At 36.2% G+C, this 27,631-nt stretch overlaps 2 protein-coding genes across 2 annotated transcripts in view; both read left to right on the forward strand.

Annotated features, from left to right (window-relative positions):
- Nucleotides 1-122: 122 nt before the first annotated feature.
- On the forward strand, nucleotides 123-515 carry LOC145689391 (protein GVQW3-like). The gene has a single exon (XM_081763544.1). The coding sequence runs from the start codon at nucleotides 123-125 to the stop codon at nucleotides 513-515; it is 393 nt and encodes a 130-aa protein (XP_081619670.1).
- Nucleotides 516-13,361: 12,846 nt separating this feature from the next.
- The window catches only part of LOC145689392 (uncharacterized), a 38,144-nt gene continuing 23,874 nt past the window's right edge, over nucleotides 13,362-27,631 (forward strand). Inside the window, exons 1-2 of the mRNA XM_081763545.1 lie at nucleotides 13,362-15,085; nucleotides 15,236-18,562. Coding sequence (XP_081619671.1) covers nucleotides 13,362-15,085; nucleotides 15,236-18,562 — 5,051 coding nt within the window. The remainder of the gene's footprint in view (nucleotides 15,086-15,235; nucleotides 18,563-27,631) is intronic.

The raw sequence follows: 27,631 nt of genomic DNA on the forward strand, positions 1-27,631 counted from the left end.
ACCCATAGTATTGTGTGTAGCTAATTAATTCTTTTCCATGTTACAGGTAATCTGGTAATAGAAGTGCGACGGCTTGTACAACATTCTATGTCCACCCGTCTGGTGCTGAGAGCAACTCAAAGATGGCGGAACGACTGGAACATTACACCAAGGAGGAAGTGCGCGGTGTCATTCGTTTTTTCTGGGCCAAGGGAACAAAACCATGTGATATTCATCGAGAATTGGTGCAGGTCTACGGAGATAGTGTTATGTCGCTGAAACAAGTGTACGTGTGGTGTAACGCATTTGCAAGTGGTAGGAGTACTGTCACAGATGATGGCAGAAGTGGCAGACCATCAACGTCCATCACCGACACGAATGTGGCTGTCGTCGATGCCATGATTCGTGAAGACAGAAGAGTGCGGTTGCATCACATTGCCAATGAATTGAATATCTCTTATGGTTCCGTAAGCGGTATCGTCCATGACCAACTGGGCTTCAGAAAAGTGTGTGCGCGCTGGGTACCAAGCTTCTGAGTAACGAACACAAAAACCAGCGAATGAGCATTTCCCTGAGCCACCTCACACGTTATGCCGACGAAGGAAATTCCTTCCTTCATCACATCATAACGGGCGATGAAACTCCGATACCTATATGGACACCTGAATCCAAACGTCAGAGCATGACATGGAAACATCCATCGTCACCACAGGCTAAGAAATGCAAGACAATAGCATCTGCCCAGAAAACAATGGCTACTGTCTTTTGGGACCGTCTCGGTGTTATTCATGTTGAATTTCTGGAAAAGGGTACAACCATGAATGCAGACACCTACTGCCAAACCCTGGATAGGCTGAAAGCAGCCATACGGCAGAAACGGCGGGGGGCACTCCGAGAGGGCGTGTTGTTACTGCATGATAACGCACGTTCATATACAGCCGAACGGACCCGTACACACCTCCGCGGGTTCAAGTGGGAAATTCTCGATCACCCTCCATATAGCCCTGATTTAGCCCCGTCGGATTACCATTTGTTCGGCCCCCTGAAGCAACATCTCCGTGGGCAGCGTTTCCAGACACTGACAGAGGCACAACAGGCTACACGTACCTGGTTAGGAAATCTGGAACCACATTTCTTTGAACAGGGCATGGATGATTTGGTGTCACGTTGGAATAAATGTTTAGACAACTACGGTTCCTTCTTCGAATAATAGTGTGATACCATACTTCAAACATAGTAAAGCTTCATCGACGTATCTCTGTACGCTTTTCTGTAAATCAACAATTCACCTTACTTTTTGATTCACCCTTGTAGATATATATATAGCGACTTTTCACCCAAAATTGGAAAAGTCCTCAATTTCACCTGCCATTTAGCGACCTTTTGTATCAACTTGTTGGCAACACTGATCTAAGCGTTCACACAACTGCAAATGACGTGGACCCTAAGTAATGGAATTAAAGCACCTACACCGTAGAAACGTTTGTGGTTCAGTGTACATTCGTACCTAGACTTGTCCCAGAGAGCTTAGGAGTTGTCAGCAACGAGCGAAAGAAAAATTTCATCATGATATTAAGAAACTTAAGTAAAGATATCAAGTTAAATGGGGTCTCTCCATGATGGGTTACTACTGGTAATTTTTTTGTTAGGTAAAGTGAAACACGTCACAAGAAAAACAAATTAACTATATATTAAGATGGTAAAAAAGTTTATATGTTTGTGTCCAATCCTTTCGACAATAAGATTTCGAAACCACAGGTGCTAGAAACGTGCCCTTTTCGTTGATCGATAGATAGATTTGTCAGTTCTCATTCAATTTTTTAAGAAAACTTGTCTTTGTTTTTCTATTCGACATTTTAGTCGTCGTTTCGGCCCTATTAATTTAATATTGCAACTAGGTTGATCCCTTGTGAAAGACAACCAGTAGAGGAGCTACGTATAGCGGGTTGATGGACATTTCAGGCACTTTGCTTTAATCTGAATGACAAAACCTATTGAAAGCTTGCAATTTCGAAGGCTTGTGGACCCACAATGAGGCATACTCGGATATGGAATTATAGGAAAAAATATTTGCACTTGGTATCATCTATTACTTATCCAAGTTTGCCACAAACTCTACCAACGTTCTATATAATAAAATATTACATTTATATATTTGTCTATAGCAATTCACTCCCTTTGAGAATCTTCCTGTTCTTTACTTGTGTTCGTAAAGGGACAAACATAGTGAGAAGTGGGAAGGAGATTCATGCTCATATTAGATCTGTGCGCTGTATAAATAGCGCAGGTTCAGCTAGTTTTAAGATTGAAAACCTTTGTCGTTCTTATAGTTCTTTTCTATTAACTGCATATATTGGTTTAGTAGCACAACAAACATTATAAAAGCATTACTTCTCAGAATTCTTTAAAAGTTATAACTTGTACTAACAGTAAGTAAAAATTTTCATATTGATCAAAATTGTAATTTAAAACAAATTTTAACTTTTACTTACTATATTAAAGTAAATTTAAGTAATTATCAAAAATAGAAACATTTATTGTCATATTCAAGTCGAAAGTAGCATCACTGTATTACATTCTGTGTTATTTTACGTACAAGATGAATACGATTTCTAATCAGATTCCGGAATAAAATTAGTATAAAATAATAAAATTGTGTATCAACAAAATAAGTAATTTGAAATTTTTGCTAGAATCCAACTCAATTTAGTCACACACAAAATTTACGTTTCGGGAACTTTTTATTACCATTCGCGTGTTAATGACGTCGATTTAACTATTATGACGATTTACTTTCGTCCATATTGCAGTCGAAAAGTTAAAATTTGTTGACTAGTGTTATTATTATTATTATTATTATTATTATTATTATTATTATTATTATTATTATTATTATTATTACTATTATTAGAGTACTACCTTACCGAGCTATTCTTTGGAACTTTCAGCTCTAAATGAGTTTTACCTCTGTCGTTAGCATCGATGTACGATAAGCTCTGTGACATCTCCTGAGCTTGATCACTGGAAGACAGAAAGAATTATAAATGTTCACATGTTGAATATTTACTTAGAATTACGGTAAATTTGATTTTATACTAACTATACATATTATTAGACTGTACACATAGTTTCAGGGAAATAGATATGTTAAATTAAAAAAAAATGATTACTGGTACAGTTCGAAGCATAGAAAATGCTACAAAAAGTTTAACTCCAACTTAGGAACTAATTCTTGCGCCGTGTGCTTCTGCATTCCGAAATGTACCCCATGCACCAGAGATGAACGCTTTTCCACTGATAGGTGTACTTAAGTTGGTTGAAACTCGAGCATAGTTAGGGGCTAGACACTGAAATCATCCTCAATAAGGGAGGAAGGTAACATGTAAAAGTAATCAAATACAAACGATATGAGTGTCGAATTCATAGTTTGCGAGGTCACAAAGATGAATAGTGACACTGTTGATTATGCTTAAGTACGAGTTAACCCTTGGTTGGCATGGAGGTCAGAGTGGGAGGGTGACAGGCAAAAAGAATCGAAAACGTTCTATACTTGTGTCGAATACATAGTTTTCGGTATCACTGACATAAATATTGCCATTCCAGATGTAGTATGTATCCAAGGTCGGTCACATTGGCATGAGAGTCAGAGGGGAGAACCAATGAAGATTTCCGAACAGTTCCTTTGGCATGAGTTTCCATACACTGGGAGTGAAAAATGGTAATGCACAGATACTAATGCCACATCCGGACCAATCAGAGATATGATTTGTGGGGAATTGTTTTGCATTATCCGCTGATCACTAGATAAAATCGTCACTGGTTTGCAGGGGCATAGGCAGAAATTTATTTCAGGAATAGAAAGCTTTTTCTGGGGTCTAAATTCAATATGAGGACAATACTGTACTAAAATGTCTAACATCATCTCTAAAAATAGGTAAAATTTACAGATAAGTAGTGACATGGGCGGCGATTAGGGGGGGCAAAGGGGGGCAGTTGCCCCCCCCACTTTTCTGAAATGGCCTATTAATGTATATAGTTTCAACCAGGGAAATTTGTATATTAACATTGATATACAAATATTCAGATCATGTCTTGCCCCCCCCCACTTTTAACGTCCAATCGCCGCCACTGAGTAGTGATATGGGGGACAGGGGTTCTGGACAGCCAGGTCCTTCATTATGTGTATGTCCGTCCTGCTCTGAGTGTTCATAAGCTTCTCTTCAAACGTATAAGACATACTATGTATATAAGAAATGTAGAAGAGAATAAAATATAAATAGAAAATGTATGTAATTATAACTAAGAGGTAGAAAATAATTACAAACTAAAGTTGAAGGACAAGTTTTTTTTTTTTTAAATAATCCCACTTGAAAGGAAAAAAATATTTATAAAGGCATTTTCCACTTACGCAGGGTTAGAAACAAGTCAGGAGCGCTCATCTGAAGTGCCACTATTCATCTCTTCAGTGGTACAATGGTTTCAGTGTCTTACACCCCACAATACATTGCTCAGATAGTAATTTTCACATATACTAAATTAGTTTGAATTTCCTCCAGGAGACCATGTTGCATCGTACGGTTTATTGTACTTCTTTTGAGTCGAACTTCCTATATATATATATATATATATATATATATATATATATATATATATATATATTACAGTAACAATGGATTTTTTATTACCGCCCGACTGACGTCGTTGTGCAAACATTCAGCATGATATGACGTAGGGAAATGAATTGCTTTAAGGTAGTAGGATTTAATATCAACACTGAAACATCGCAAGTTAAAGAAAAGCATGTAAAACAAATATCAAATTTGAAAATAATTTCGTCTTAAACTAGCTGTGACTACATTTACTTTAAAATTGAGTTTCTCGATTGCACAATATGAGCGTGGCTAGAAGCAAAAGTCAATAAAAATGGTCAGGATTCGAACCTACGACCATCCAAGTAGGAATCCCTTACATGAAACATTCATGTAACAGACAACCAGTGTTGGGTAAGTTACTTGTAAAAATGTAACGCGTTACAAGTTACTTTACTTTTTCTTAAAATGTAACGCGTTACTTGTCCCCAAAAAGTAACTGTTACTTTACTTCGAAAGTAACGCGTTACTAACGCGTTACTTTTAGGTCCGAAACTGTAAAAATGTGAAAAAAGATATGACTTCCAATTTTCCGTACTACTATTACTACCGTATTATTATTATTATTATTATTATTATTATTATTATTATTATTATTATTATTATAACTGGAAAATAATAAAAAAGGAAAACTGTTATCTTTCTCAAATCTCTAGAAACTACAGTGTGATACGAAAAGATAGAAATCTAACCCTCACAAATAAGTCTAAAGGTGGAGGGTGTTTACTCTTAATAAAAAATGAATATTCTTATGAAATCCTTAATCCCCCTGACGAATCATTAGTCATTATTATAGCAAAAATTTTAATTCCTGACAGTACCCCATTGATTTTATGTTTAGTTTATTTCCCTCCTCACATGTTACTTCAAGATTTTAGTAACTATTGTGATTGGCTATGTTCTTTTGTATTGACGACAGATTTTAATATAATTGTATTAGGAGATTTTAACGCAGGAGGCATAGATTGGATTTCAGGTAACATCACAACTGATAATTATTATTCGAAGAAAAAAGCAGAAAAAATATTTGAATTAAGCAATATTTTAAATTTAAACCAGAAAAACAAGTCATATGACCATAGTAATCCGGGAATAGTATTAGATTTGTTGCTGACAAATTTGGATAACAGTTCTATGCATTTTGACATCCCAGCACTGACTAAAGTCGATCGCTTCCATTCCCCATTCATGTTTGAGTGGAAAATTATAGATAGTGGCAAATATTGTCCCGTTCCTCAGTACGATACATATAATTTCAAACAAGCAAATTTCCTAGGTATTTACAAGGGCATTATATAAGGATCCATGGATGACGCGAGAATTTAAAGCACTAATAAACAAAAAAACTAAATATTTTGTTAAAGCCAAAAGAACAAATGATGACGTATGGTATCAGAGATATTCAGACCTAAGGAAACTAGTAAAAAAGAAATACATTGAAGCAAGAAAATCTTATTATTCAGATTTAGAAAATAGTATTTTTAAGAACAGCTCATATTTTTGGAACGTTTTTAAAAGGTCTGACTGTAAACAAGTACCAAAGCAAATAAATTGTAATGGTATGCTAATTCAAGACACTATCAAAATTGCTGAAGTATTTAAGAGTGTATTTTATGAAGCTTTTTAACTTAGAAGTAGGTCAAGAGGTATTGCCTGAGAATATCGTTAGTAATGGTGCTCTAATCGGAATTCCTACCGTTACTGATTTAGATGTAATGGAAGCAATTAAACTAATTAAACCGAACACTACTCCAGGTCCAGATAATATTCCTTATTATGTAATAAAAGCTTGTGCAACTGCACTTTCAACTAATTTAGCAAAAATATTTAACGTTTCATTACGTACAGGTGTGTATCCTTCAATGTGGAAGCAAGTATATGTTGTTCCGGTATATAAATCAGGTGATAGACAGATTCCAAGTAACTACAGGCCAATAACTCTTGTCAATGCATTCTCGAGGATATTTGAACTAATTGTCCATAAACACATATATTTTAATGTAAGAAATATCTTAAATGAGTCTCAACATGGTTTTTATAAGGGCAAGTCAATTGTAACGAATCTAATTTATTTTACAGACTTTACCTATAACGCACTGAAAAATAAATTGCAAGTCGATGTAATATACATAGATATATCAAAAGCTTTTGACTCTGTCAGTCATAAGTATCTCATTAGCAAGTTATCAAATATTGGTTTGTCACCTTTGTACACTCGTTGGTTTGAAAGCTATCTGTCAAACAGAATTTACGAAGTTAAAATCGGACCTGTACATTCTAGTGTAGGCTATGTAAAAAAACGGAATACCACAAGGGTCGCCCTTGGGCCCTCTCTTATTTTCTTTATTTTTAAATGACCTGACAGAAAAAATAAAAAAACTCTAAAATTCTCCTATATGCTGACGATATGAAGTTGTTCAGACTAGTCAACAATGAGTTCGATAATTATTTACTGCAACAAGACTTAAATGCAGTAAACACGTGGTGTAGACATAATTTTCTAAAAATTAATGATAAGAAAAAAATTATGACATACACCAATAAAACTCAATATTATGTCAGTAAATATGAGGTCAACGGTGTACAAATTGAGAAAGTAAGCATTATTAAAGACCTAGGTATTACATTTGACAGTCAGTTAAAGTTTTCTAATCATATAAATTGTATTGTACAAGGTGCCAGAAGGATAATAGGTTTTATTTTTAAACAGTGGCCTGTATTTGAAAGAGATAAAACGTATGTATTTCTATATAAATTACTTGTAAGACCAAAATTAGAATTTGGTTCGGTAATTTGGAACAGCATTTCTAAAACTTTGACAAACAAGATTGAATCTGTGCAAAAATGTTTTATTCGACTACTATGTTTTAAAATGAAAATGAGCTATTACTCACATAGTTATGAATATTGGATTGATTATTGGGGTTTAGAAAGCCTTATGAATAGACGAAAAAATTTCGACAGAGTATGCATGCAAAAAATACTAGATAACATTTATATCAGTGAATATTGTTTACAAAACATAGGTTTTAAGGTGCCAAATCATAGCATAAGAAATACCATGATTTTAGTTCCTCTGAATTGGAAATGTGAAATTTTAAAAAGATTGACACATTCTTTAAGCTCATTTTAGACTTATTGTATTAAGCAATGTGAAAGTTTTATGTGATCTGACTGATAGTTTTTAATCAATGACGTTTAGAAACATTAAGCGAAATGTAATTTTATGACTGCTGTTCTTAGCTTCTTGTTGTTTTAGATGGATGGAAAACTTGATAACTTTTACTGCGTTGACAAGGAATTATTTCTGCTTAACTGACTTTTATCTACATTGTGTTTTATATTAGTACCCTTCTTTTTATTGTTTTATTTCTTATTATTTATTTTTAGTAGTATCATCATTCCATTGCATACTCTGATACCAAGTGCTGTATTTTTGCCAAAAGCTGTTCGCGGCACTAAAATAAAGAGTATTATTATTATTATTATTATTATTATTATTATTATTATTATTATTATTATTATTATTATTATTATTATTGCACGTTCTGAATCGCTTTATGTAAATGCAAGGAGAAATTTTTACTTTACATTTTCATATAATGTAACATTGATAAAATGCCATACTGCGTTACTCGTAGGGACAGACACGAGCGAGTTCGAGCGAGTTTTCTTTGACACTCGATTCGACTAGAAACAGACATCTTTGAGCTCGACCCGAGAACTCGACTCAAATTGGGGTCGAGTTTCAAGTCGACTCGAGCCAAATCCGGTGTGTAGTTTCGAGTACATTATTCAAGTATATTACATAAACAGTATAATTATTATCAATGACACTACTACTACTACAACTTTTATTATTATTATTATTATTATTATTATTATTATTATTATTATTATTATTATTATTATTATTATTATTATTACTTATAACAACATTATATATAAAAAGAAAGATAGGCGGTTTGGATTTGAATACTAAAAAAACTAGTTGATTGCCAACCTCGATAGTCGTGAAGTCTAGGAGTCAAGGAAATTGTTCACGAGCTTCTGAATTTGGGTTGAGGGTCTAGGTTGAGTGTTCGGGCTCGAGTCAAACACTGTTAAAAGTTATAGGGGACAGGCAAAATATCTTCAAAACTGCTCGGCGCGGGTTTAGAATTGTCAATGACTCGAGCAGCTCGGCTCACAGCTCATTCACTATCGACCCGAACCGAGAAGTGAGCCGAGCCAACAGCTCACCCAACCGACTCGGCTAGAGCCCTCGACTCAGTTGAGCCGAACCGAGCAAATGGCTCATCCCTACCAAGCCAGCTCGAGCCGATGGTTCACCCAAAGTAAGCCGGCTTGAGCCATCTTCTCAGTTGAGCCGAGCCGAGCTGAGCTTGTTATAAAAGTCTCTTGTGGTTTCGCTATCGAGACGAGACGAGATGCAAGCAGTGTCCCCTCTCTTGAGCAACATTAAAAGTATTCCATATTACTGTTTAGCTTACATTTCTCATGGCTTTCGTTTTCCAGTGTAATCAGGCCATGATTTCAAGACGACTTAAAACGAACGAGCCATTTATCAAACTCGACGCGAAAAACTGAATCGGCTCGGAACTCGACTCGAGGATATTACCCTTGACTTGATTCGAAACTCGACTTGAATTCGAGTCGAGTCGAGTTTTAGCTTGACTCGTGCTCATCCCTATGCGTTAGAAAAAATGGTTGCTTATTATTATTCTGTTAAACTAATTATATAATAATAACAATGTTGTTATGTAAAATTAAAAATAAGGAATATAGAGAAAGATTACACTACTCTATAATCAACGGGACTCTAGGGTAAGCAAACTGGTCTGAAAGAACTCCAATATTACGTACCATCAGCAAACTATTTTCTAGTAATAAAGTAGGTCTGCTCATCAAAACACAGTTTATTCATATTAACCCCTTACTGTAAATCGTTAATAATGGCACCCTAATTGTTGATAAATATTTTCCGGCGGGGTACTTCAGACACTTTACTTTTAAATTCTGTCCACCATCATCCTCAGCTCTTAAGAAATAAAGTATTCTTTCAAATGTTCGAACGGTAAAATATTTTCGTTCTTCATCTTTATGAAAACAACACCAATCAAAGTAAAACAAACACCGGTATCATTGCACTCCTAGTCCACTCACTGAATGTATTGATTTGGAGCTGTCAAAATCTACGACAAAATCTTCCAGGTGCTTGCAATCAGTACACGTGATTTCCCTAAGGCTGTTCTCATCTTCAAAAAACAGCAAGTGGCACTACGAACTTATCTGTTTCTGTGTCTGTGACTGTCGGTCACTAACATACGTAGTTCATACTCGATTGTTTCATTCTAAGAAATTCACTTACAGGAAAGAAACATTTGTTTCCGAAAAATTAATATACATATATTGTAGTTACTTATCCGAAATGTAACGCGAAAAAAGTAACGCAAACTAGGTACGTTACTTAAAAATTTGTAACGCGTTACCGTTACAGTTACTTTGGAGAAAATGTAACGCGTTACTAGGAAACGTTACTTAAAAGTAACGGGTTACAAGTAAGGCGTTACTTGCGTTACGTTACTTCCCAACACTGCAGACAACGACTCAAAGTATTTGGCACTATTTTATCATATTGTTCTATCAAATGTAACTTAATAAACACAATAAGAATAAATTTTACTGACTTAAAAAGTGTTCCTGAACAAAGGGAAGTTCATTATACACCCTATAACTAAGCTACAAGAGGTCTGAGTCCCATCTGAACGGCGCATCCACCGAGTCAACGTTTGGAATATCCCATTCTAGAAGGTAAAGGAAAAGTATTAGACAGGCTACGTAGAGTTCTTCGTGGCTGAGTGGATAAGAGATGCACGCAAACAAATGGATGCTGTCTGGCGTCCTATCCTTAATCAGATTAAGCAGATGCTATACTTACAACGGTTCCGCGGTCTGCATATAATACATAAGATTCAATATCTCAACCAGTATGTTGCTGTTAAACTTTGGTACTACGCGCGCACTTTTCCCCTTCCTTCTGTTTACGCTCGCCAAATTGAATCTGTATTTATGTGGTTTCTTTGGCGGGGCTACTTCTTCCGCCTCCGCCACAACACTATTTATCTTCCTCGCAGCGAAGGGGGCCTTGGACTCGTAAACATTCGTCTTAAAAGTCAAGTATTATACATGCTAGATGCGTATCAAGACGTTGAGCCCCACATGGAATATACACGGGTATGGATCGAATGTTTCTGGCCCGAATACTCTCAACCAAGGAATCCGCCTTTCTGCAGATTTGGCAACTTATGTTCTACATATGTCACCAATCTTGTTCAAGCATGGACATATTCTGATGAGCTTGCTACCCCTACTACATATACTTCCCAAACCTTATACCGGCAATTGTGGAGAGCGTCACTTGTAGATATGAGAGTCCGGGTACAGGATATGTTCCCCAATAAACAATGGCGCCAAATCTGGCAAAATCTATGAACCAATGTCCTCCCTTTGCACACAAAAGCTGTATGGACGACCATAGTTCATCAACTGCCTGCCACACAAGAAAGATTTATGCGCATTGGACGTGCCACAACCCTCACCTGCAAATATTGTGGCCACTCCGACACACTACAACATCATTTTCCCTTTCTTTGACGTCTTCTTCTTCTTCTTGTTGTAACCATTTTTAAATTTTTTCAATACAAGCGAATGCTTTCCTTTCTTGTTTTTGTGTTATCATTCTATTACCTCCATTCTCTAATATTTTTAATAGTGGTAGAGCGCGGTGGCTCAGTGCTAGAGCGTTCACCTCCGGTGCTTGGGGTCCCTGGTTCGATCCCAACTCGCGCCGTGTGGATTTTGTGGTGGACAAATACCCTGCTCGTGGGTTTTCTCGGGGTTCTCCCGTTTCATCAGACTTTCTTCATTCCACCATTTTCACTCATCTCTCATCATCACTGTCTCCTTTAGCCTAACCGGCATAACCGTGGGACGTAAAACTTAAAAGATTTCGTTTCATTTCATCATACACACACAGACACACACACAAACACACACACATGAATACCTTCGACAAAAACATGTCATAACAAGAAGGGCTTTTTGTATGGAATATATACACAGAGTAATGTTCCCATGTCATTCAGACTAAAAAGAGGTGGCTATGAAACAATAGTCAAAGCATCCTTCAATTTTCAAACACGTCTTCAAATATTCATGTCCACATTAACCACAACCAATTTCTCGTATGACCTCAAGACAATACTAACTTCCAATTACGTACTCAAACTATTCGTTAACATAATTTGATACTTGAGCTACTTGCAAAAGTAACTTTAAATATTACTCATAGCAACATTAACGTTTTCTATGTGGACGTGTTTCGAAAAAATATCACGGTTTCAATACAGGCATCATCACCATATATTATAGTTTCGATGACGTAGTTCTTCCATTAACAATTTTCATGTGGAACACAAGGCCACTGGGAGCTTGAATATACGAATTCTCATCCTAAGTCACCAAAACAGTTTGAAATGCTATGGGAAGCTTCCATCATTCAATATCTCAGCTTCAGTTCATAGCCTATGTTTGATAATTATTTAATGTTTGTATATTTCATTTTTATTGCATTATTATCTTCTTTTGTTTTTGCTTACGTCATAGCAGAATTTATGTTTGTCAGATAGATGGCAGTGTTGTTGGCCATGTCGAACATGAACTACCTGATGTAGTTCCTTCCGTGTGCTTTTTTTACTCATTAAACAGTAGTGTTTAATATACATTTCAAGATACATCAAACTATAATATTCATGCTAATACGCCAGTGTTGTGGTATATCTATTGTGTGACTCTTTCAAAGGCAGAAGTGTCTTATGTGTATTTGTAGAAGTAGTGAAGATACTTGTAATTTAGTGCAGTTTAAATACAAATTTCAACACAGCTCGATTCACTTATTATCAATCAGCGTCTATGGTAAATAAAACAATATTTTCTGTACAAGCAGCAGATGGTCCTCCAACATATTGGTCCACCAGGCCGGGATAATTTAGTGAAAGAAAAACTGTGTTATGCTCAATTTAAGTCTCAAGTCAGACATGTTGGTGTCAGCTCTTACCCATAGTGCAATTTAGTAGTGGAAGTGTATTGTGACCCGATCAAGGTTTCAAAGTAAAATACTCGTTAGATTGTTATTTTCTTGCACAGCATTCTAAAAAGAAAGAAATATGGTTATTCTTACTACATTTACGTAGCAATAGGCAGTAGCTACAAACATTCCTATTGTGTGAGTGAAGCAAGCAAGGGAACGAGGAACACTTCCCCCTCCCTCTTCATTCGACCTGTGCAGCAGTTGTGTTGTGTGAGTGAGAAAGCAGCTATTGTTCACCCTCCTGCTCTACATTTCAACAATCGTGCCACTCAGCAGTACGTGCATCAGCTGATTTGATTTATACGTATTTGTTTTCTTCTTTTTAAAGTGTTTTGGGTGCAATGTGCAATGTTTATTCGTTTCAAGTCCATCTGGACGACGTGTTGAAGTTAATGCATTTGGGCCTAGCAAGAAGCTCAAAATTTATACTTTGATATCAATGCATGAATGTCATGCTTGCATTCAACATCGCAAAGTAACAGGGTTGCCAGCTCCAAGTTAAAATTTACTGTGTGTGTAACTTTATTTTGTTTCATTTGCTTCTATTATTTTGTTTATTTTAATTGTAAGTAGTTGGCATCATGGCTGAATTATTTCAGCTTGTAAAACAAAGAGCAGTTTACAAAGGTCAATTAACACGAATATGCTCGTTTGTCAATCAATTTGACAGTCAGAAACATAGTATTGAAACAATTAACACTCGCCTAGAACAGCTGCAAACTGTGTGGTCTAAATTAGAAATTATTTTAAATGACATTGAGTTACTATCAGGTGATAGTGAACAGGAAGATGCGCGTGCAGCTATTGAAGAAACTTATTTCGATGTAAAATCTCGCATGCAAGCTATCATTAATGCTCATAATACAGCCAAACCTAAAGATCCGAAATGTAATTCACGTATCACATCCAGTGTAAAGTTACCGACTATTGATTTACCAGTATTTCACGGTGATTATACAAAGTGGATATCATTTAGGGACACCTTTCTTTCATTGATTCACAACAATTCTGATATATCAGCTATTCAAAAATATCAATATTTACGTGCTTCACTTCGTAATGAAGCATTAAACCTTATCCAAAGCTTACCAATTACTGAAGCTAATTACCCTATAGCTTGGGAACAATTAAATGAAAGGTATGATAATAAAAGGTTATTAGCTGCATCTCATGTTAATGAAATTCTTCACATTCGTTCAGTAACGAAAGAAAATGCTCACGAGTTGCGTAATTTCTTGAATACAGCTATGACGTCAGTGTCAGCGCTTAATGCACTTGTTGAAAATGTTAATCTGAGTGACGTAATATTAGTACAACATTTCTTAGGTAATCTTGATCAGGAAACTAGGAGAGCATTTGAGTTACAGTGCAAGGGTTCAGATTTTAGTACTGTTAGTGAGTTATTTAATTTTCTAGAACATAGGCTTCAAGCGCTCGAGAAAGCTAAACCGTTACCAAGTGAAAGTAATAAACAGACCAAATTATATGTTAGTGTTAAAAAACATAGTGACAAGCATTCACCTGTGTTCAAATCTTATTTAGCCACCGTTAAGACTGATTGTAAATTTTGTAAAGCTGGAAAACATCCTCTGTTTACTTGTGGGTCATTCAAAGGTGCTCCAATCAATCAGAAGTATAAATACTTGCGTAAAGAAAACATTTGCTTTAACTGTTTGCGTAGTGAAGATCATAATTCATCTCAGTGCAAGTCTGGAACATGTAGACATTGCAATGCTAAACATAATACTTTGCTTCATACAGACAGAACTGTATCGAAGGGTGACGAAGCGTCAGTACATACTCAGCATTCAAATAGTACCAGCAGTGGTATGGTGTCTCCAGATACCGGAATTTCATCCCCTAACAACAGTAACGGTACACCTCAAGCATCGTATTGTTCGGTCAAGCAACAGAGTTCGTCACAGACTTTACTTGCTACGGCAATTGTGAAGGTCAAGGACAGTGCGGGAAATTGGGTCCACTGTCGGGCACTTTTAGATGCAGCTTCCCAAACGAGTTTTATTACTGAAGATTTTGTTCAGCGTCATCGTTTGAAGAAAATCAAACATCACGTGCCAATTCAAGGAGTAAATAACTCAACATCAGCAGCAAACTTTTGTGTTAACATTCAAATGAAGTCAACAATAAATGACTTCAGCACTCAAGTTACGTGTTCGGTTCTTCCAAACATAACTAATTTGATGCCAACGGAGAAGATTGATTGCAAGACATGGGGCATTCCTACAGACATCAATCTAGCAGACCCAAGTTTTAATACACCTTCAAAAATAGATATTTTGTTAGGGTGTGATGTATTTTTTAACATTCTAAAACCAGAAAGAAGGACTAGACCTGGCTCTTATCCAGTACTTTAAAACACTGAACTAGGATGGGTGATAGCAGGGAAAATTCCCAGTACACAAGCCAGTAACTCAGCGTTAACGTTCTTCATCAGATCCGAAGACAATCTCAGCCAACAACTTCAGCGTTTTTGGGAATTGGAGGAATTCCATGCGAAGTTATTGTCCCCTGAAGAAGTAGCTTGTGAACAGCATTTTAAGAATAACACTACTCGTGACTCAGGCGGACGTTATGTGGTTCGTCTCCCGTTAAAGAAAGACAAGGCCACGCTTGGTGATTCATTACAGATAGCTCTCACACGATTTCGTCAACTTGAACGGAAATTGAATCGTGAACCTCAACTGAAACAAGACTACATAGCCTTTATGGATGAGTATGAACAATTAGGCCATATGCATCCTATTGGTACGTTAAGTGAAGTGGCTAAGGACAGTGTAGTTAGATACTTCATACCTCATCATTGTGTATTTAAGGATTCAAGCACAACTAAATTACGTGTTGTATTTGATGGATCTTGCCCCTCTACAAGTGGAGAATCACTGAATAGCATACAAATGGTAGGTCCTACAGTACAAGAAGATTTGGTTTCAATTGTACTTCGATTTCGTACTCCTCAAGTGGCTCTTGTTGCTGATATTGCTAAAATGTATCGGGCAGTAGCTATGCATCCAAATAATCAACCTCTTCAATCCATTTTATGGAGGAAATCTAATCATGATCCCATATTCGTTTACAGTCTTGATACAGTAACGTATGGGTTATCTTCAAGTTCGTTTCTTGCTACAAGGTGCTTGCGGCAGTTAGCACAAGATGAAGCAGTTAACTTTTCCAGTGCTTGTGAAGCACTAGAACGTGATTTCTACATTGACGATTATGTAGGGGGATCTGATAGTGTTCAAGGTGCACTTCAGATGTACAGTGACTTGACAAGGTTACTACAAAAGGGAGGATTCGTTTTGAGGAAATGGTGCTCCAATGACATCACAGTGTTAAACTCCATTCCTGAAACGTTAAAAGAAACTCAGAGACTTATTTACTTTCACACGGAAGGTATCAAGACGTTAGGAATTTCATGGAATCCCACCTTTGACACATTTTTCATTAATGTTAGCTTAGTTAATACGAGTGAGAATCCTTCATCTCAACAAACTACGAAACGCAGTGTTGCCAGTATCATTGCAAAAATATTTGACCCTGCTGGATGGTTGTCTCCAGTAGTGATTAAGTATAAATTATTTCTTCAGCAATTATGGTTAGTAAACATAGCATGGGACGATCTTCTTCCCATGGAATTAACTTATCAGTGGAACAAACTTTATTTGCAACTGCCATTGCTCAGTGATGTGCAAATTCCAAGATTTGTATTAGTGCCAGGAAACGTTAAAGAAATTCAAATACATGGTTTTGCAGATTCCTCAGAAAAGGCTTATGGTTGTTGTGTGTATGTTAGATCTACTAATACCAACGGATCCACTGTCAGTCATTTGTTATGTTCAAAGTCAAAGGTTGCACCTATTAAAAGGACTACTTTGCCAAGATTAGAGCTATGTGCTGCAGTTCTTCTTGCGAAACTTATAAACAAAACTTTAGCAACATTGAGACTAACAGTATCTAGCATTCATCTGTGGACAGATTCTCAAATAGTTTTAGCTTGGTTAGCATCGCCAGCCCATCGTTGGAAACCGTTTGTAGCAAACCGTGTATCACAGATTCAAGAACTAACACATGTGAGCGATTGGAAACATGTTCTATCGCGAGATAATCCCGCAGATCTCATTTCAAGAGGAATTGACTCTAAGGTCATTCAGCAGAATCAACTTTGGTGGCATGGACCAGTTTGGTTGCAGCAAGAAGCTACTTATTGGCCTTCTTCGTTGCCAGACGATACTCAGGATTTTGAAGATATTCCAGAAGAATGTCCAAAGTCATTTACTAACACATTACTCTCTCAAGTTAAAACTGAAGAAATTCTCTTAAGATTTTCGAAACTCACTCGACTGTTAAGAGTCATAGCATTATGTAAAAGATTTATTCACAACGCAAGAAATCCCAAAAACAAACACTGTGGATCACTCTTAGCGTCTGATATTCAAGATGCTACACAGACCTGTGTTAGGATGACACAGCAGTCATACTTTTCACAAGATATCAAGGATCTTCAACGTGAGAAGCAAGTTTCTAAGCAGAGTTCGTTGCGAACATTGCATCCTTTTTTAGATAAGGAAAATATTGTTCGAGTAAGTGGTAGATTAGAAAATAGTGATCTTGAATTCAATAATAAGCATCAAATAATTTTACATCCTAAAAGCCATTTCACTCGTCTTTTAATTGAACACGAGCACAGAAGATTAATGCACGCCGGTCCTCAATTGCTTATGTCTTCAATTCGAGAAAGATATTGGATACCTAAAATCCGACAAACTATAAAGCATGTAATACATCATTGCAATACATGCTACCGTTTTAAGGTCTCAGTAGCACAACAATTAATGGGACAATTACCATCCACAAGAGTGCGTCCAAGTAAGGCATTTACTCATATTGGCGTTGACTATGCCGGACCTTTCCACATTAAATTGGGCTCTTCAAGAAGCAAGAACACAAGAAAATGCTACGTCGCAGTTTTCACATGTTTGTCTACAAGAGCCATTCATTTGGAATTAGTTTCTGATCTCACATCAGAGGCTTTCATAGCAGCTCTTCGTCGATTCACATCCAGAAGAGGAAAATGCTTGACAATCACCAGTGACAATGCCACTACATTTCAAGGAGCGAAAAATGAGCTCAAAGAATTATACCTTCTATTCCAAGGAAAGGAGTTCAGCGACAGGATTCAGGCTTTTGCAGCAGAGAAAAATTTCGAATGGAAGTTTTCGCCTCCGTGCAGTCCTTCATTTGGTGGAGTATGGGAGAGTGCTGTCAAATCTATGAAGTACCATCTTCGAAGAGTAGCTGGCAATGCCGTTTTAACATACGAAGAATTCTTAACGCTTCTCTGTCAGATAGAAGCTTGTCTTAATTCTCGCCCTCTCATAGCTTTACCGGATTCGTACGAGACTTTCAGTTATCTTACTCCAGGCCATTTTTTAGTTGGTGGCCCTATTACATCTTTTCCTGAACCAGATTTAACTAGTACTGTTGAAAATCGCTTGAGTCATTGGCAACGAATCCAGAGGTACCAACAGCATATTTGGAGGAAATGGTCACAAGATTATCTCCATAGTTTACAGCAGCGTCAAAAATGGACATCAGTTCAACCCAATATTAAACCTGGAACGCTCGTTCTGTTGAAAGAAGACAACTTACCTCCACTTTCTTGGAAGTTAGGAATTGTTGAAGAAGTATTTCCAGGCAAGGATGAAATAGTGCGTGTAGTATCAGTTCGTACAAAGACTGGGACTTATAAGAGGTCATTATCAAAGTTAGTTCCTCTTCCGAATGAAGACACTGTGAACAGTTAATTTTCCTTTATAATTCATGCTTGGTTGGATACTTTGTATTCCAACGGGGGGGAGTATGTTTGATAATTATTTAATGTTTGTATATTTCATTTTTATTGCATTATTATCTTCTTTTGTTTTTGCTTACGTCATAGCAGAATTTATGTTTGTCAGATAGATGGCAGTGTTGTTGGCCATGTCGAACATGAACTACCTGATGTAGTTCCTTCCGTGTGCTTTTTTTACTCATTAAACAGTAGTGTTTAATATACATTTCAAGATACATCAAACTATAATATTCATGCTAATACGCCAGTGTTGTGGTATATCTATTGTGTGACTCTTTCAAAGGCAGAAGTGTCTTATGTGTATTTGTAGAAGTAGTGAAGATACTTGTAATTTAGTGCAGTTTAAATACAAATTTCAACACAGCTCGATTCACTTATTATCAATCAGCGTCTATGGTAAATAAAACAATATTTTCTGTACAAGCAGCAGATGGTCCTCCAACAGCCTACGATGCATGAAATCCAAAAATAACGAACTATTCACTCAAGGCCTGGAAAAGTCATGTTTTATCTTGTTTATACAGGAGTCTCAGGGGAGTAGGACTAAGGCTAAATTTCGATGCTGCTGGTGCAGTTCTTCCACTACGTTTTCAAAAAAATCATGGAATACGATATTGATAGCAACTAAAACCAATTCGATCAAAGGACAAATTTCATACAGTCTGCTAACAAATTCTATTCCCATGGACACTCACGCTCTTCGCCAAAATAACTACCCAATACACGACGAGAAGAAGAAGAAGAGGAAAAAATCATGTTTCGTCTTGTTTCTACAGCCGGTAGCCATCCAAGAGCATGCACATAGGCATAATACGTTATTACCGCATAGCAACATACTAGTTTTGGCCGGTTTAGGCCGGGCCCAGTGTTGCCAACAAGTTGATAGAAAAGGCCGGCCGCTAAATGGGAGATGAAATGACTCCAATTTTGGGTGAAAAGTCGCTATATATATATATATATATATATATATATATATATATATATATATATATATATATATATATATGTGTGTGTGTGTGTGTGTGTGTGAGTGTATGTACGTGTGATCAATTCAAGCAATAATATTATCTATCGTACAGAAACGTATAAGTGAAAACGTAAATGAAAGAATTGTAATGCAAATAATAATTTCACGTTTAATACAACATATATATATATATATATATATATATATATATATATATATATATATATATATATATATATATATATATATATATATATATTTTACTTTATGCTCAATTCCACTTCAACGAAATTTAAAATGAGTTTAGGAAAACGAAGAAAAGTAAAAGTTTACAAAATAATCTTACATTCACTTTTCTTTTACTCATGCTTCTATAGATAATCAGCTTGTGTCGGTAATATATTATTTGTGCCTCTAAACGGAAGCTCCGCAAATTAAAGGGTATTAAAGGTTGGAATTGGTCACCGTTAGAGGGCAACAGATAACTACAATCAAAGCGGGAATATTGAGATAAATGCTACGTCCTTTGCAAGTTCTTCAACACTTGCGTTGATTCAAATAAGCAAAAGAAAAATAACCATATATTTGAACTGATGCGAGCGAATAGTACTTGATTACAGAATAAGTTGTTCGGAGCACAAAAGTAGCTAGACTTATAAGAAAGTCGCCAAATTGTCATTCAAAAATCGCCAAGAAAAGTCCCTAATCGGAAAAAATATATATATATATATATATATTTTGTCGCTATCCTGGAACTTGAATACCCTTTCCCCCAAAATTGGCAACACTGACTGGGACTAAGGGTCAAAAGTCACATTTTGACCAAGTGAATTTCTCCTACTGAAGCTGTTTTCAATATGAAGTTAATAACATTAGAACAGGTCCCATCTTCGATTTTATTCCTCTATTGCAAGCGAAACTGGTAGAAATATACTACTACTTCCGATTTCAGTATTGATCACCGTAGAACATAAACGGCCAATGTCTTACTGATATGGATTCAGTATCTCAAGAATAAGTTTAATCCAGGGCCTGCAATCCAGAAAGGTACTTTGTAGGGGGGACACTCACATGTGCGTATTGCCTCTTCCCCGGACAATAAAAGGGAATTCGGGAGTGTCACTCGGATCAAGTAAGCTGAAAGATCTTAATATACAAATTTGAAACTTTTTAAGGCAATAATTTCTCTCCTGACACTGACTGATCTGACATAATGCCCAATGCACATTCATCTAAAGATATGAATATTTTACTCTTTTTTTTTTAAAAAAAAAAAAAAGAACGAGTTGATTTTCAATGTTTTTCTCCAGGTCTCCGAGACCCAGGGTCTCCAAAAATTTTTAAAAATTCTGAAAACATTCTTACCATGAAAGTTTTAAAAACATGACATGAGTCATTCTTATATAATCTATAGACCTTTTGAACCTGTTGAGATAGAGCCAATCATAAAAGTTTTGTTGGATCTACCTTGTATTTTCTCTCTGCAAGGGCTTCCAATAGTCTTAATCCGGCCATGTATATTTTTTATACGGAAAACAACGGTGCTGTAAAATGTAAATTATTTAGTTTTAAGTTACGGCATCATTTGAAATTTCAATTTAGCTGAATACTTCAATATTAGAAAAATTATAAAGCAGAGTGGGAAATCAGAAACCTTTCAAGGGTTGGATTACGGAAAATGTGAAGAGCGTTTTCGCAACATCATGGGCTGGCAACGCTGGTCAGGGATTGGCTGACTATATTACCTGTACTCGACGTGTTATCGCCGAGTTAATCCATCCCTGTGTTATCGTCCTCCGTTCTGTTACTCCCGTAAGCGAGGAGTGCATGACGTGTGCCTTTTTTGTCATATACCGCTACTTACGATAGGAGGCGGAGCCACTAAAAAAAAAGGAAACTCATCGTCCAGGGCTCACTGGTCAGTACGGCTCTGGATTAATCTACACTTTTGTTCTTCTATTGAAACCGGAAGTGGTGGAAATCCATGATTCACAATTACATCACTGATCTTCACAGTGGAATACGGTAATATATATAATAACAAGCAGAATGCTGATATGGATTTAGTACTATACTCTATTGTAACCGAAAATGATGTGAATCATTCTTTTTAAATATTAATTCGCATAGTGCGAAAACGGTAGCCGAAGAATAGATTTCATCTCGGCTTTATTTTCTGCTGAAACCGGAAGGGGTAAGGACATTTTCAATATTGATTTCTAAATAATAATAATTGTAAGGTGTAACAAGAAACTTGTTTTTGATATAGATTTATCGTCAAACGAACAGGTTTCTTCTCTCACGTTAACCCTCTATGTATCTAAAAGTTACAAATGTACGAGTACTTCAATATTGAATTCATATGGTTTGGAAATCTACTGCAGTTTCACAACTGTGAAACTAACCTCACTTGTACAACTTTAAATTAATTCGAATACTTAAAGTTTCAACTACACCTTATAATATCTTTACTCACTCTAACATCTCGTTCTTCCATCCAAAGTGATTGGCTGTGTAACAAAGCCCTAAGCCTACTTTGAAGGGTCTTATTGGTAATTTGTAGATTTCTTTGTCAACTCTCTCTACCACCATATCGTTTTCAACCTCCTTCTGATTTTTCTGCAACTAAACACACATTTCATACCAGGATGAATTATATATTTTCTATATAAATATATTTTAAAGCACTCTCATGAGCTCTCAATTTTCAGCTAGTAATTACATTCTATTCTACGTCTAAGTTTAAAATTAACTTCATTAAAGCAGGTATGTGTTGTGTACAAAATAACCTTAAAGAACTCAGGTTTTTCCATTGATCAGGTCAGATTCTCAAAGTAGTTAACCTTGTTCTTCTCTTTATCATAGAGAATCTTTCGGCATCCCCTTAGTAAATTTGTGTTAATGTTAAACTATCCATTTGTCAACCATATTATATTACTGTTATTATTATAAAAACGTGTATCTAATGATAATAGCAAAAAATTCTACCGGTATTTGAAACAAGAGATTTGCTTGCTTTGTTGAAAATAAATCTCAGAAAATAATATTATTTTGGAAGCAGATACGTTTATTTTTTCATGTTAATTTCGACCACACATCAGTTGCATTGAAGTTTGACCAACTTAATAAAGTAGTTAACTTACAGAAAATAAGTGTATGTTGACACCTACCTACACACACACACAAACACACACACATATCCTGAAATTTGTACTATGTAAATATCGGCAGCGAAACATTCTTTGACATAATCTGCGGTACCACTAGGTTAACAACGTTGCCAACCAAACATAAAGTTATGTTTCTTTAAATTGTACTACGTTAATTATTGTTCATTTCATGCACTACTGTATTATCTGTCAGGAAAGTAAATGTACACCTATTCTTCGAGTCTGGCATTCCTGCGCTTCATCCATGGAGAGTATGAGAATTAAATAAAAAAATGTTTACTCAGGAGCAAGAAGAAAAGTCTAATCTGAATAAGACATTGCAGAGGGGCACATGCTGTGAATACGAATAGTGTATAGTGTAAATAAAGGACGACAGCGAAAGAGAAAGACAGAAACAGCTGCTAAACGAAGAAAAAAGAGTAAAAATTGTCGAAGTGGGAACATAAAACACAAATAAAACAAATACACCGACAACTCAACGTTCACCAAATCATGATCTTGGTGTAGTGGTTAAGGTGCTGGCTTACAAATGCAAAGGAGGCCAGTTCAAATCCTCGGCAAGAACATTTTTAATTGTTTTGTTAATAATACATACAGATCATGAGAGATGGTAAAAGGGGTCGTATTTAGTCTTTCATAGCAATTATTACTGGTAATGTTTAGTACTGATAATACTTTTTGTCTTTGCGTATTGCTTTTATTCTTGTCTTCATTTCGAAAGAGAAGAATATCCGAACAAATGCCACCAAAATTCCTCTTATTTTGAATGTAAACGCCATTTGTAATTAGTAAAGAATAAAATTTAACGTTAAGAGGTAGCTGCAAAAAGTTAAAAAAAAAAACAACAACATGGAAGTGAAAGGGCTCGAAACCCATACTCATGATTATTAAAAATACAATCACTATATGTCTTAAACCTCTTGACCATGTTTCTACGTTAACTACTACGAGGTTTGTGTTTAGGTTAGGCTGGTCAATACGTTTTGCAGAGGCCCGGTTTAGCTCTGACGCAGCACAGATGCGAGAAGGGAGAAGGGTGCAAGACACTTTTTCTCTCTCCCTCTGTGTGTCTATATATCTATCTGTTTGTGTGTGTATATAACGCTATTTGTGAATGCCATAACCACCGTAATTTTCAGTGGATTGAGACGATACTTGGCACAAACATTAATTGTTGAAATATCTTGACTGAGTTTGTCAACCAGAATAATCAGATGAAAATGTTCGAAATGGAGGCCCTTCAAACTCTTAAAAAGTTTCAAGGGAACCAAATTTCGCCCATAAATGGGTATTCACAAAGTTTAAGTAACTTTTCCTCTTTTACTGAAATATTTATGTGCAGGGACTTATCCTCTTTTATTGAAATATTGGACCCTATTAATCACCTAAAGAAGATTCACGCCCTTTTGCAGTTGGGGGGGGATATTTCCCTATCGGAACCAGATGATTGTTAGGATATGAAGTTACACATTGAAAGTGAAGTAACTTGTGAAACGTGTTATTTGAAAGAATAATATAATAAATGTGCTTTCCCCTAACACAGAGAACTGTAAATCATGTATTTCGAGTTCGGGAGCGTGGATGGCGAGGAGCGTAATTTGATTTGCTTTTTAGTAACACATTGCATTGCAAATAGTGGTAGGCAACATTAGTGCTAAGTAAAATAATAATAATAATAATAATAATAATAATAATAATAATAATAATAATAATAATAATAATAATAATAATAATAATAATTGGTGTTGTTTGTGGCAAGGTAATATCTTCCTCAATTCTTCTTCAAACGTAATGATTGTAACGCCATATCTCCCTTGCAAACAAAATATTAGCAATTTATATCGAGAGAACGGTAAATGGTAGAGTGATGGAAGCAACGTTGGACAGTATGCACTCATAGTACTCAGGAAAATAAGCGATTTCAATGCAAAAAAGGACGAAGAGTCATTGTCATGGGGAGTCATGGGGCCACGGCAGATCCCTCTTTAGGCAAAATGTTGATAACATATCGAGAGAACAGGAGGTGATAGTGGGATGGGACCAACGTTTGACACTGTGGCTGAACTTAGCAATATTTAGTTTATGATGTTGCATGAGAAGATAATGTAGGGGTGAAGTGCTGGACTTCTGAGTAATACAGCTAACCAATATAGCTTCAAATCCTTTTCAAGTTATTTTATTTTCAAAGCAATCGTGAAGAATCAAAGAGGGACTACTCATACTAAATGAGCAATCCTTAAGAAAGTGGACGCAAACACTTGTATCATGATAGATACGCATGTTAATTGGGAAAGGGCAAGGAAATTACTAGGACATTCGAAACACTTCGTTCATCTGCAGTATGCACTTTTTAATTTATCGTTCTAAGGAAAAAAAACACTACACCATTTGTTATTCTTAAACTAACTTTCACTAGCGCAATCAGTGGAATATGATGGTCTCTGTAATAGACACATTTCTGAAGGAGTTTGCCTATCGTAGAGACTCATATGTGTGAAATTCGGAAAAATTTCGTTTTATCAATCACCGCCCTCTGATTAATACCCCTGATTAGATATACTTGCTTCCTCATTTTCATTGTATCACTTCTCTAATAAATGTCAGTGGAATTTTTACCAAGTTTTCACTTAACATCTCAAACGGGTAATACACTCACTTTTACCACCTGTCACGTGCTGTATGCATTATTAAAAATCATTCTACTTGTAGTGTATTCGAACTTACGTGCTTTGTATTTTCAATCTAGCATCTTAGCCACTACATTCCTCTAACCATCTAGAATATGAAAATTAAATCAATACAGAGAAAGCGGAGAAAAAGAAAGTAGAAATTGTCGAAGTGGAAACATAAAATACAAATGGGAACATATATTCCAACAACTAAACGTTTACCAAGCAATGATCTTCGTTTAGTGGTTAAGGCGCTAAATTACAAATCCAAACGACGGCGGTTCGAATTGCTCCAACGAGTATATATTTTTGTAGTTTTTTTAAAAAAATAATGCATAGAGCACACAAGAGGTGGTGAAAGAGAGCGTATTATCCGTTTATTATGTTAAGTGAAAAAGAGTTAAAAATTTCGGTGAAATTTATTAGAAAAGTGAAACAATGAAAACGAGGAAGCAGGTATATTTAATCAGGGGTATATATCAGAGGGTGTTAATCTCACAAACTGCAAATTTTTCCGAATTTCGCACATGTGAGTCTCTATGATAGGCAAATTTCTTCAGAAATGTGCCTATTGCAGAGACCAGCTTGCCAGAAATGCGGTAAAATTTCTATGCAATTTTGCCCTTTTGTCTATCATCACCTCTGAAACGGAAAGAGAGAGAGAGAGAGACAAAGAAAGAGAGAGATGTTCCCGGAACTGAGCGTGAAGCGCCTCCATTCAAATCAACGAGTTGACAAATAGATCCTTACATAATGAGAAAGCGGAATACAAACAACTATAAAACATCAAAGTGATAATTGCAAGCATTATCACCTAAGGTTCCGGAACCGTGACGGTCAATGAAACATGATCCGATGTCGGACGTCGAGAAATAATTTGATAATGAAATGAAAACAGAATTTTAGGAAAGAAATTGTTATGATGCACTAGACACAACATGATTGCCTGTTTCTTCTCCTCATGTTAAATTGTCCCATTTTAGCGATGCGAGACGAAGCCTGTGTCTCACCTCGTGAATATCCCAGTGTCATCTCGTGTTTCCGAAACGAGACAAATTGTTATCTCGTCTCCTTTCGTCTAATTTTCTTTCGTAAACCTCATAATAATAGAAGTAAAATTGGAAGCCATGCGACTTCGAAATGTAACGAAGTCTACAAGTTAGAATTGATAATCGGACAAGAGAGGGCTATGGAATGCTTTCGAGACATTTAAAACGCGATGAGTCCAGACAAGGACATGCCACGTCTCGTCTCGGAAAACGAGATGAGACAGACGCTTTGTCTCCTCTCGTCTCGGATTTAACAAAGCCTATATTGTCTCGCCCATGCTGAATTGGAAACCTCTCACCAGAATTGAAGTGGGTCTTGTGTCAAGTGAGACATGTGGGTCAAGATGTGTAAGTCAGTTAGTGAGTCGTGGATCAACAGGATGTGACCCACTGGAATCCACCATCCACCGTGACCCACCATAAACCAGAGATCCATCATAATTTACAGACTCACTACGACGCACTCTGCTTAGTGCATTGTATGTAGCATCCTCTGAACAGTCGTGAATTTGTCTACATTTTACTTTTAGGGTCTCTATTTTCTTTTTTTTTTCTTTTTTGGCATTTGTTTCTATTTACTTACCTGAGATGACTATATCTTACAAGGAAAAAGCAGACTTTGTTAAATGAACTTTTGCGTGGTAGTAGTGCGCATTTAGTGTTAATATTGCAAACTGGGAGAGTGTAATAACCAGAAATAGCCTAGAAAATGCGTCTTAAAATTTCGACTCATCGTATAAATGATACAACGCCTCAAATTACCAAGTGACGGTGTGGCAGAGTGTGGAACATTCACGATTTACACGTAAGGGATCGCGAGTTCGATTCCCGTTCGAGTGAACTTGTTTTTGCTTTTACCAATAAAGTAGTCATTTATAACTACAAGTAAAATATTAATTCACCATATGTTTATAAGCCCAGTAATAGCAGATCTGGTAATGAATGAATGGGAGAAAACAGTGATAGAAAAAGGTGGTGATAAACTAATATTGTTTTGTTGGTATGTGGATGATTATTTTGGAGTATGGAAAGGAACCAGAAGGAAATTGGAGAAATTTATTGGAGAATTGAATGATGAAAGAGAAGGTATCATGTTAGAGAAGGAAATAGAAAAAGGTGTAATAAAT

The sequence above is a fragment of the Thermobia domestica genome, chromosome 7 (assembly GCF_964235325.1).
Source record: "Thermobia domestica chromosome 7, izTheDome1.hap1.1, whole genome shotgun sequence".
Classification (NCBI taxonomy): domain Eukaryota; kingdom Metazoa; phylum Arthropoda; class Insecta; order Zygentoma; family Lepismatidae; genus Thermobia; species Thermobia domestica.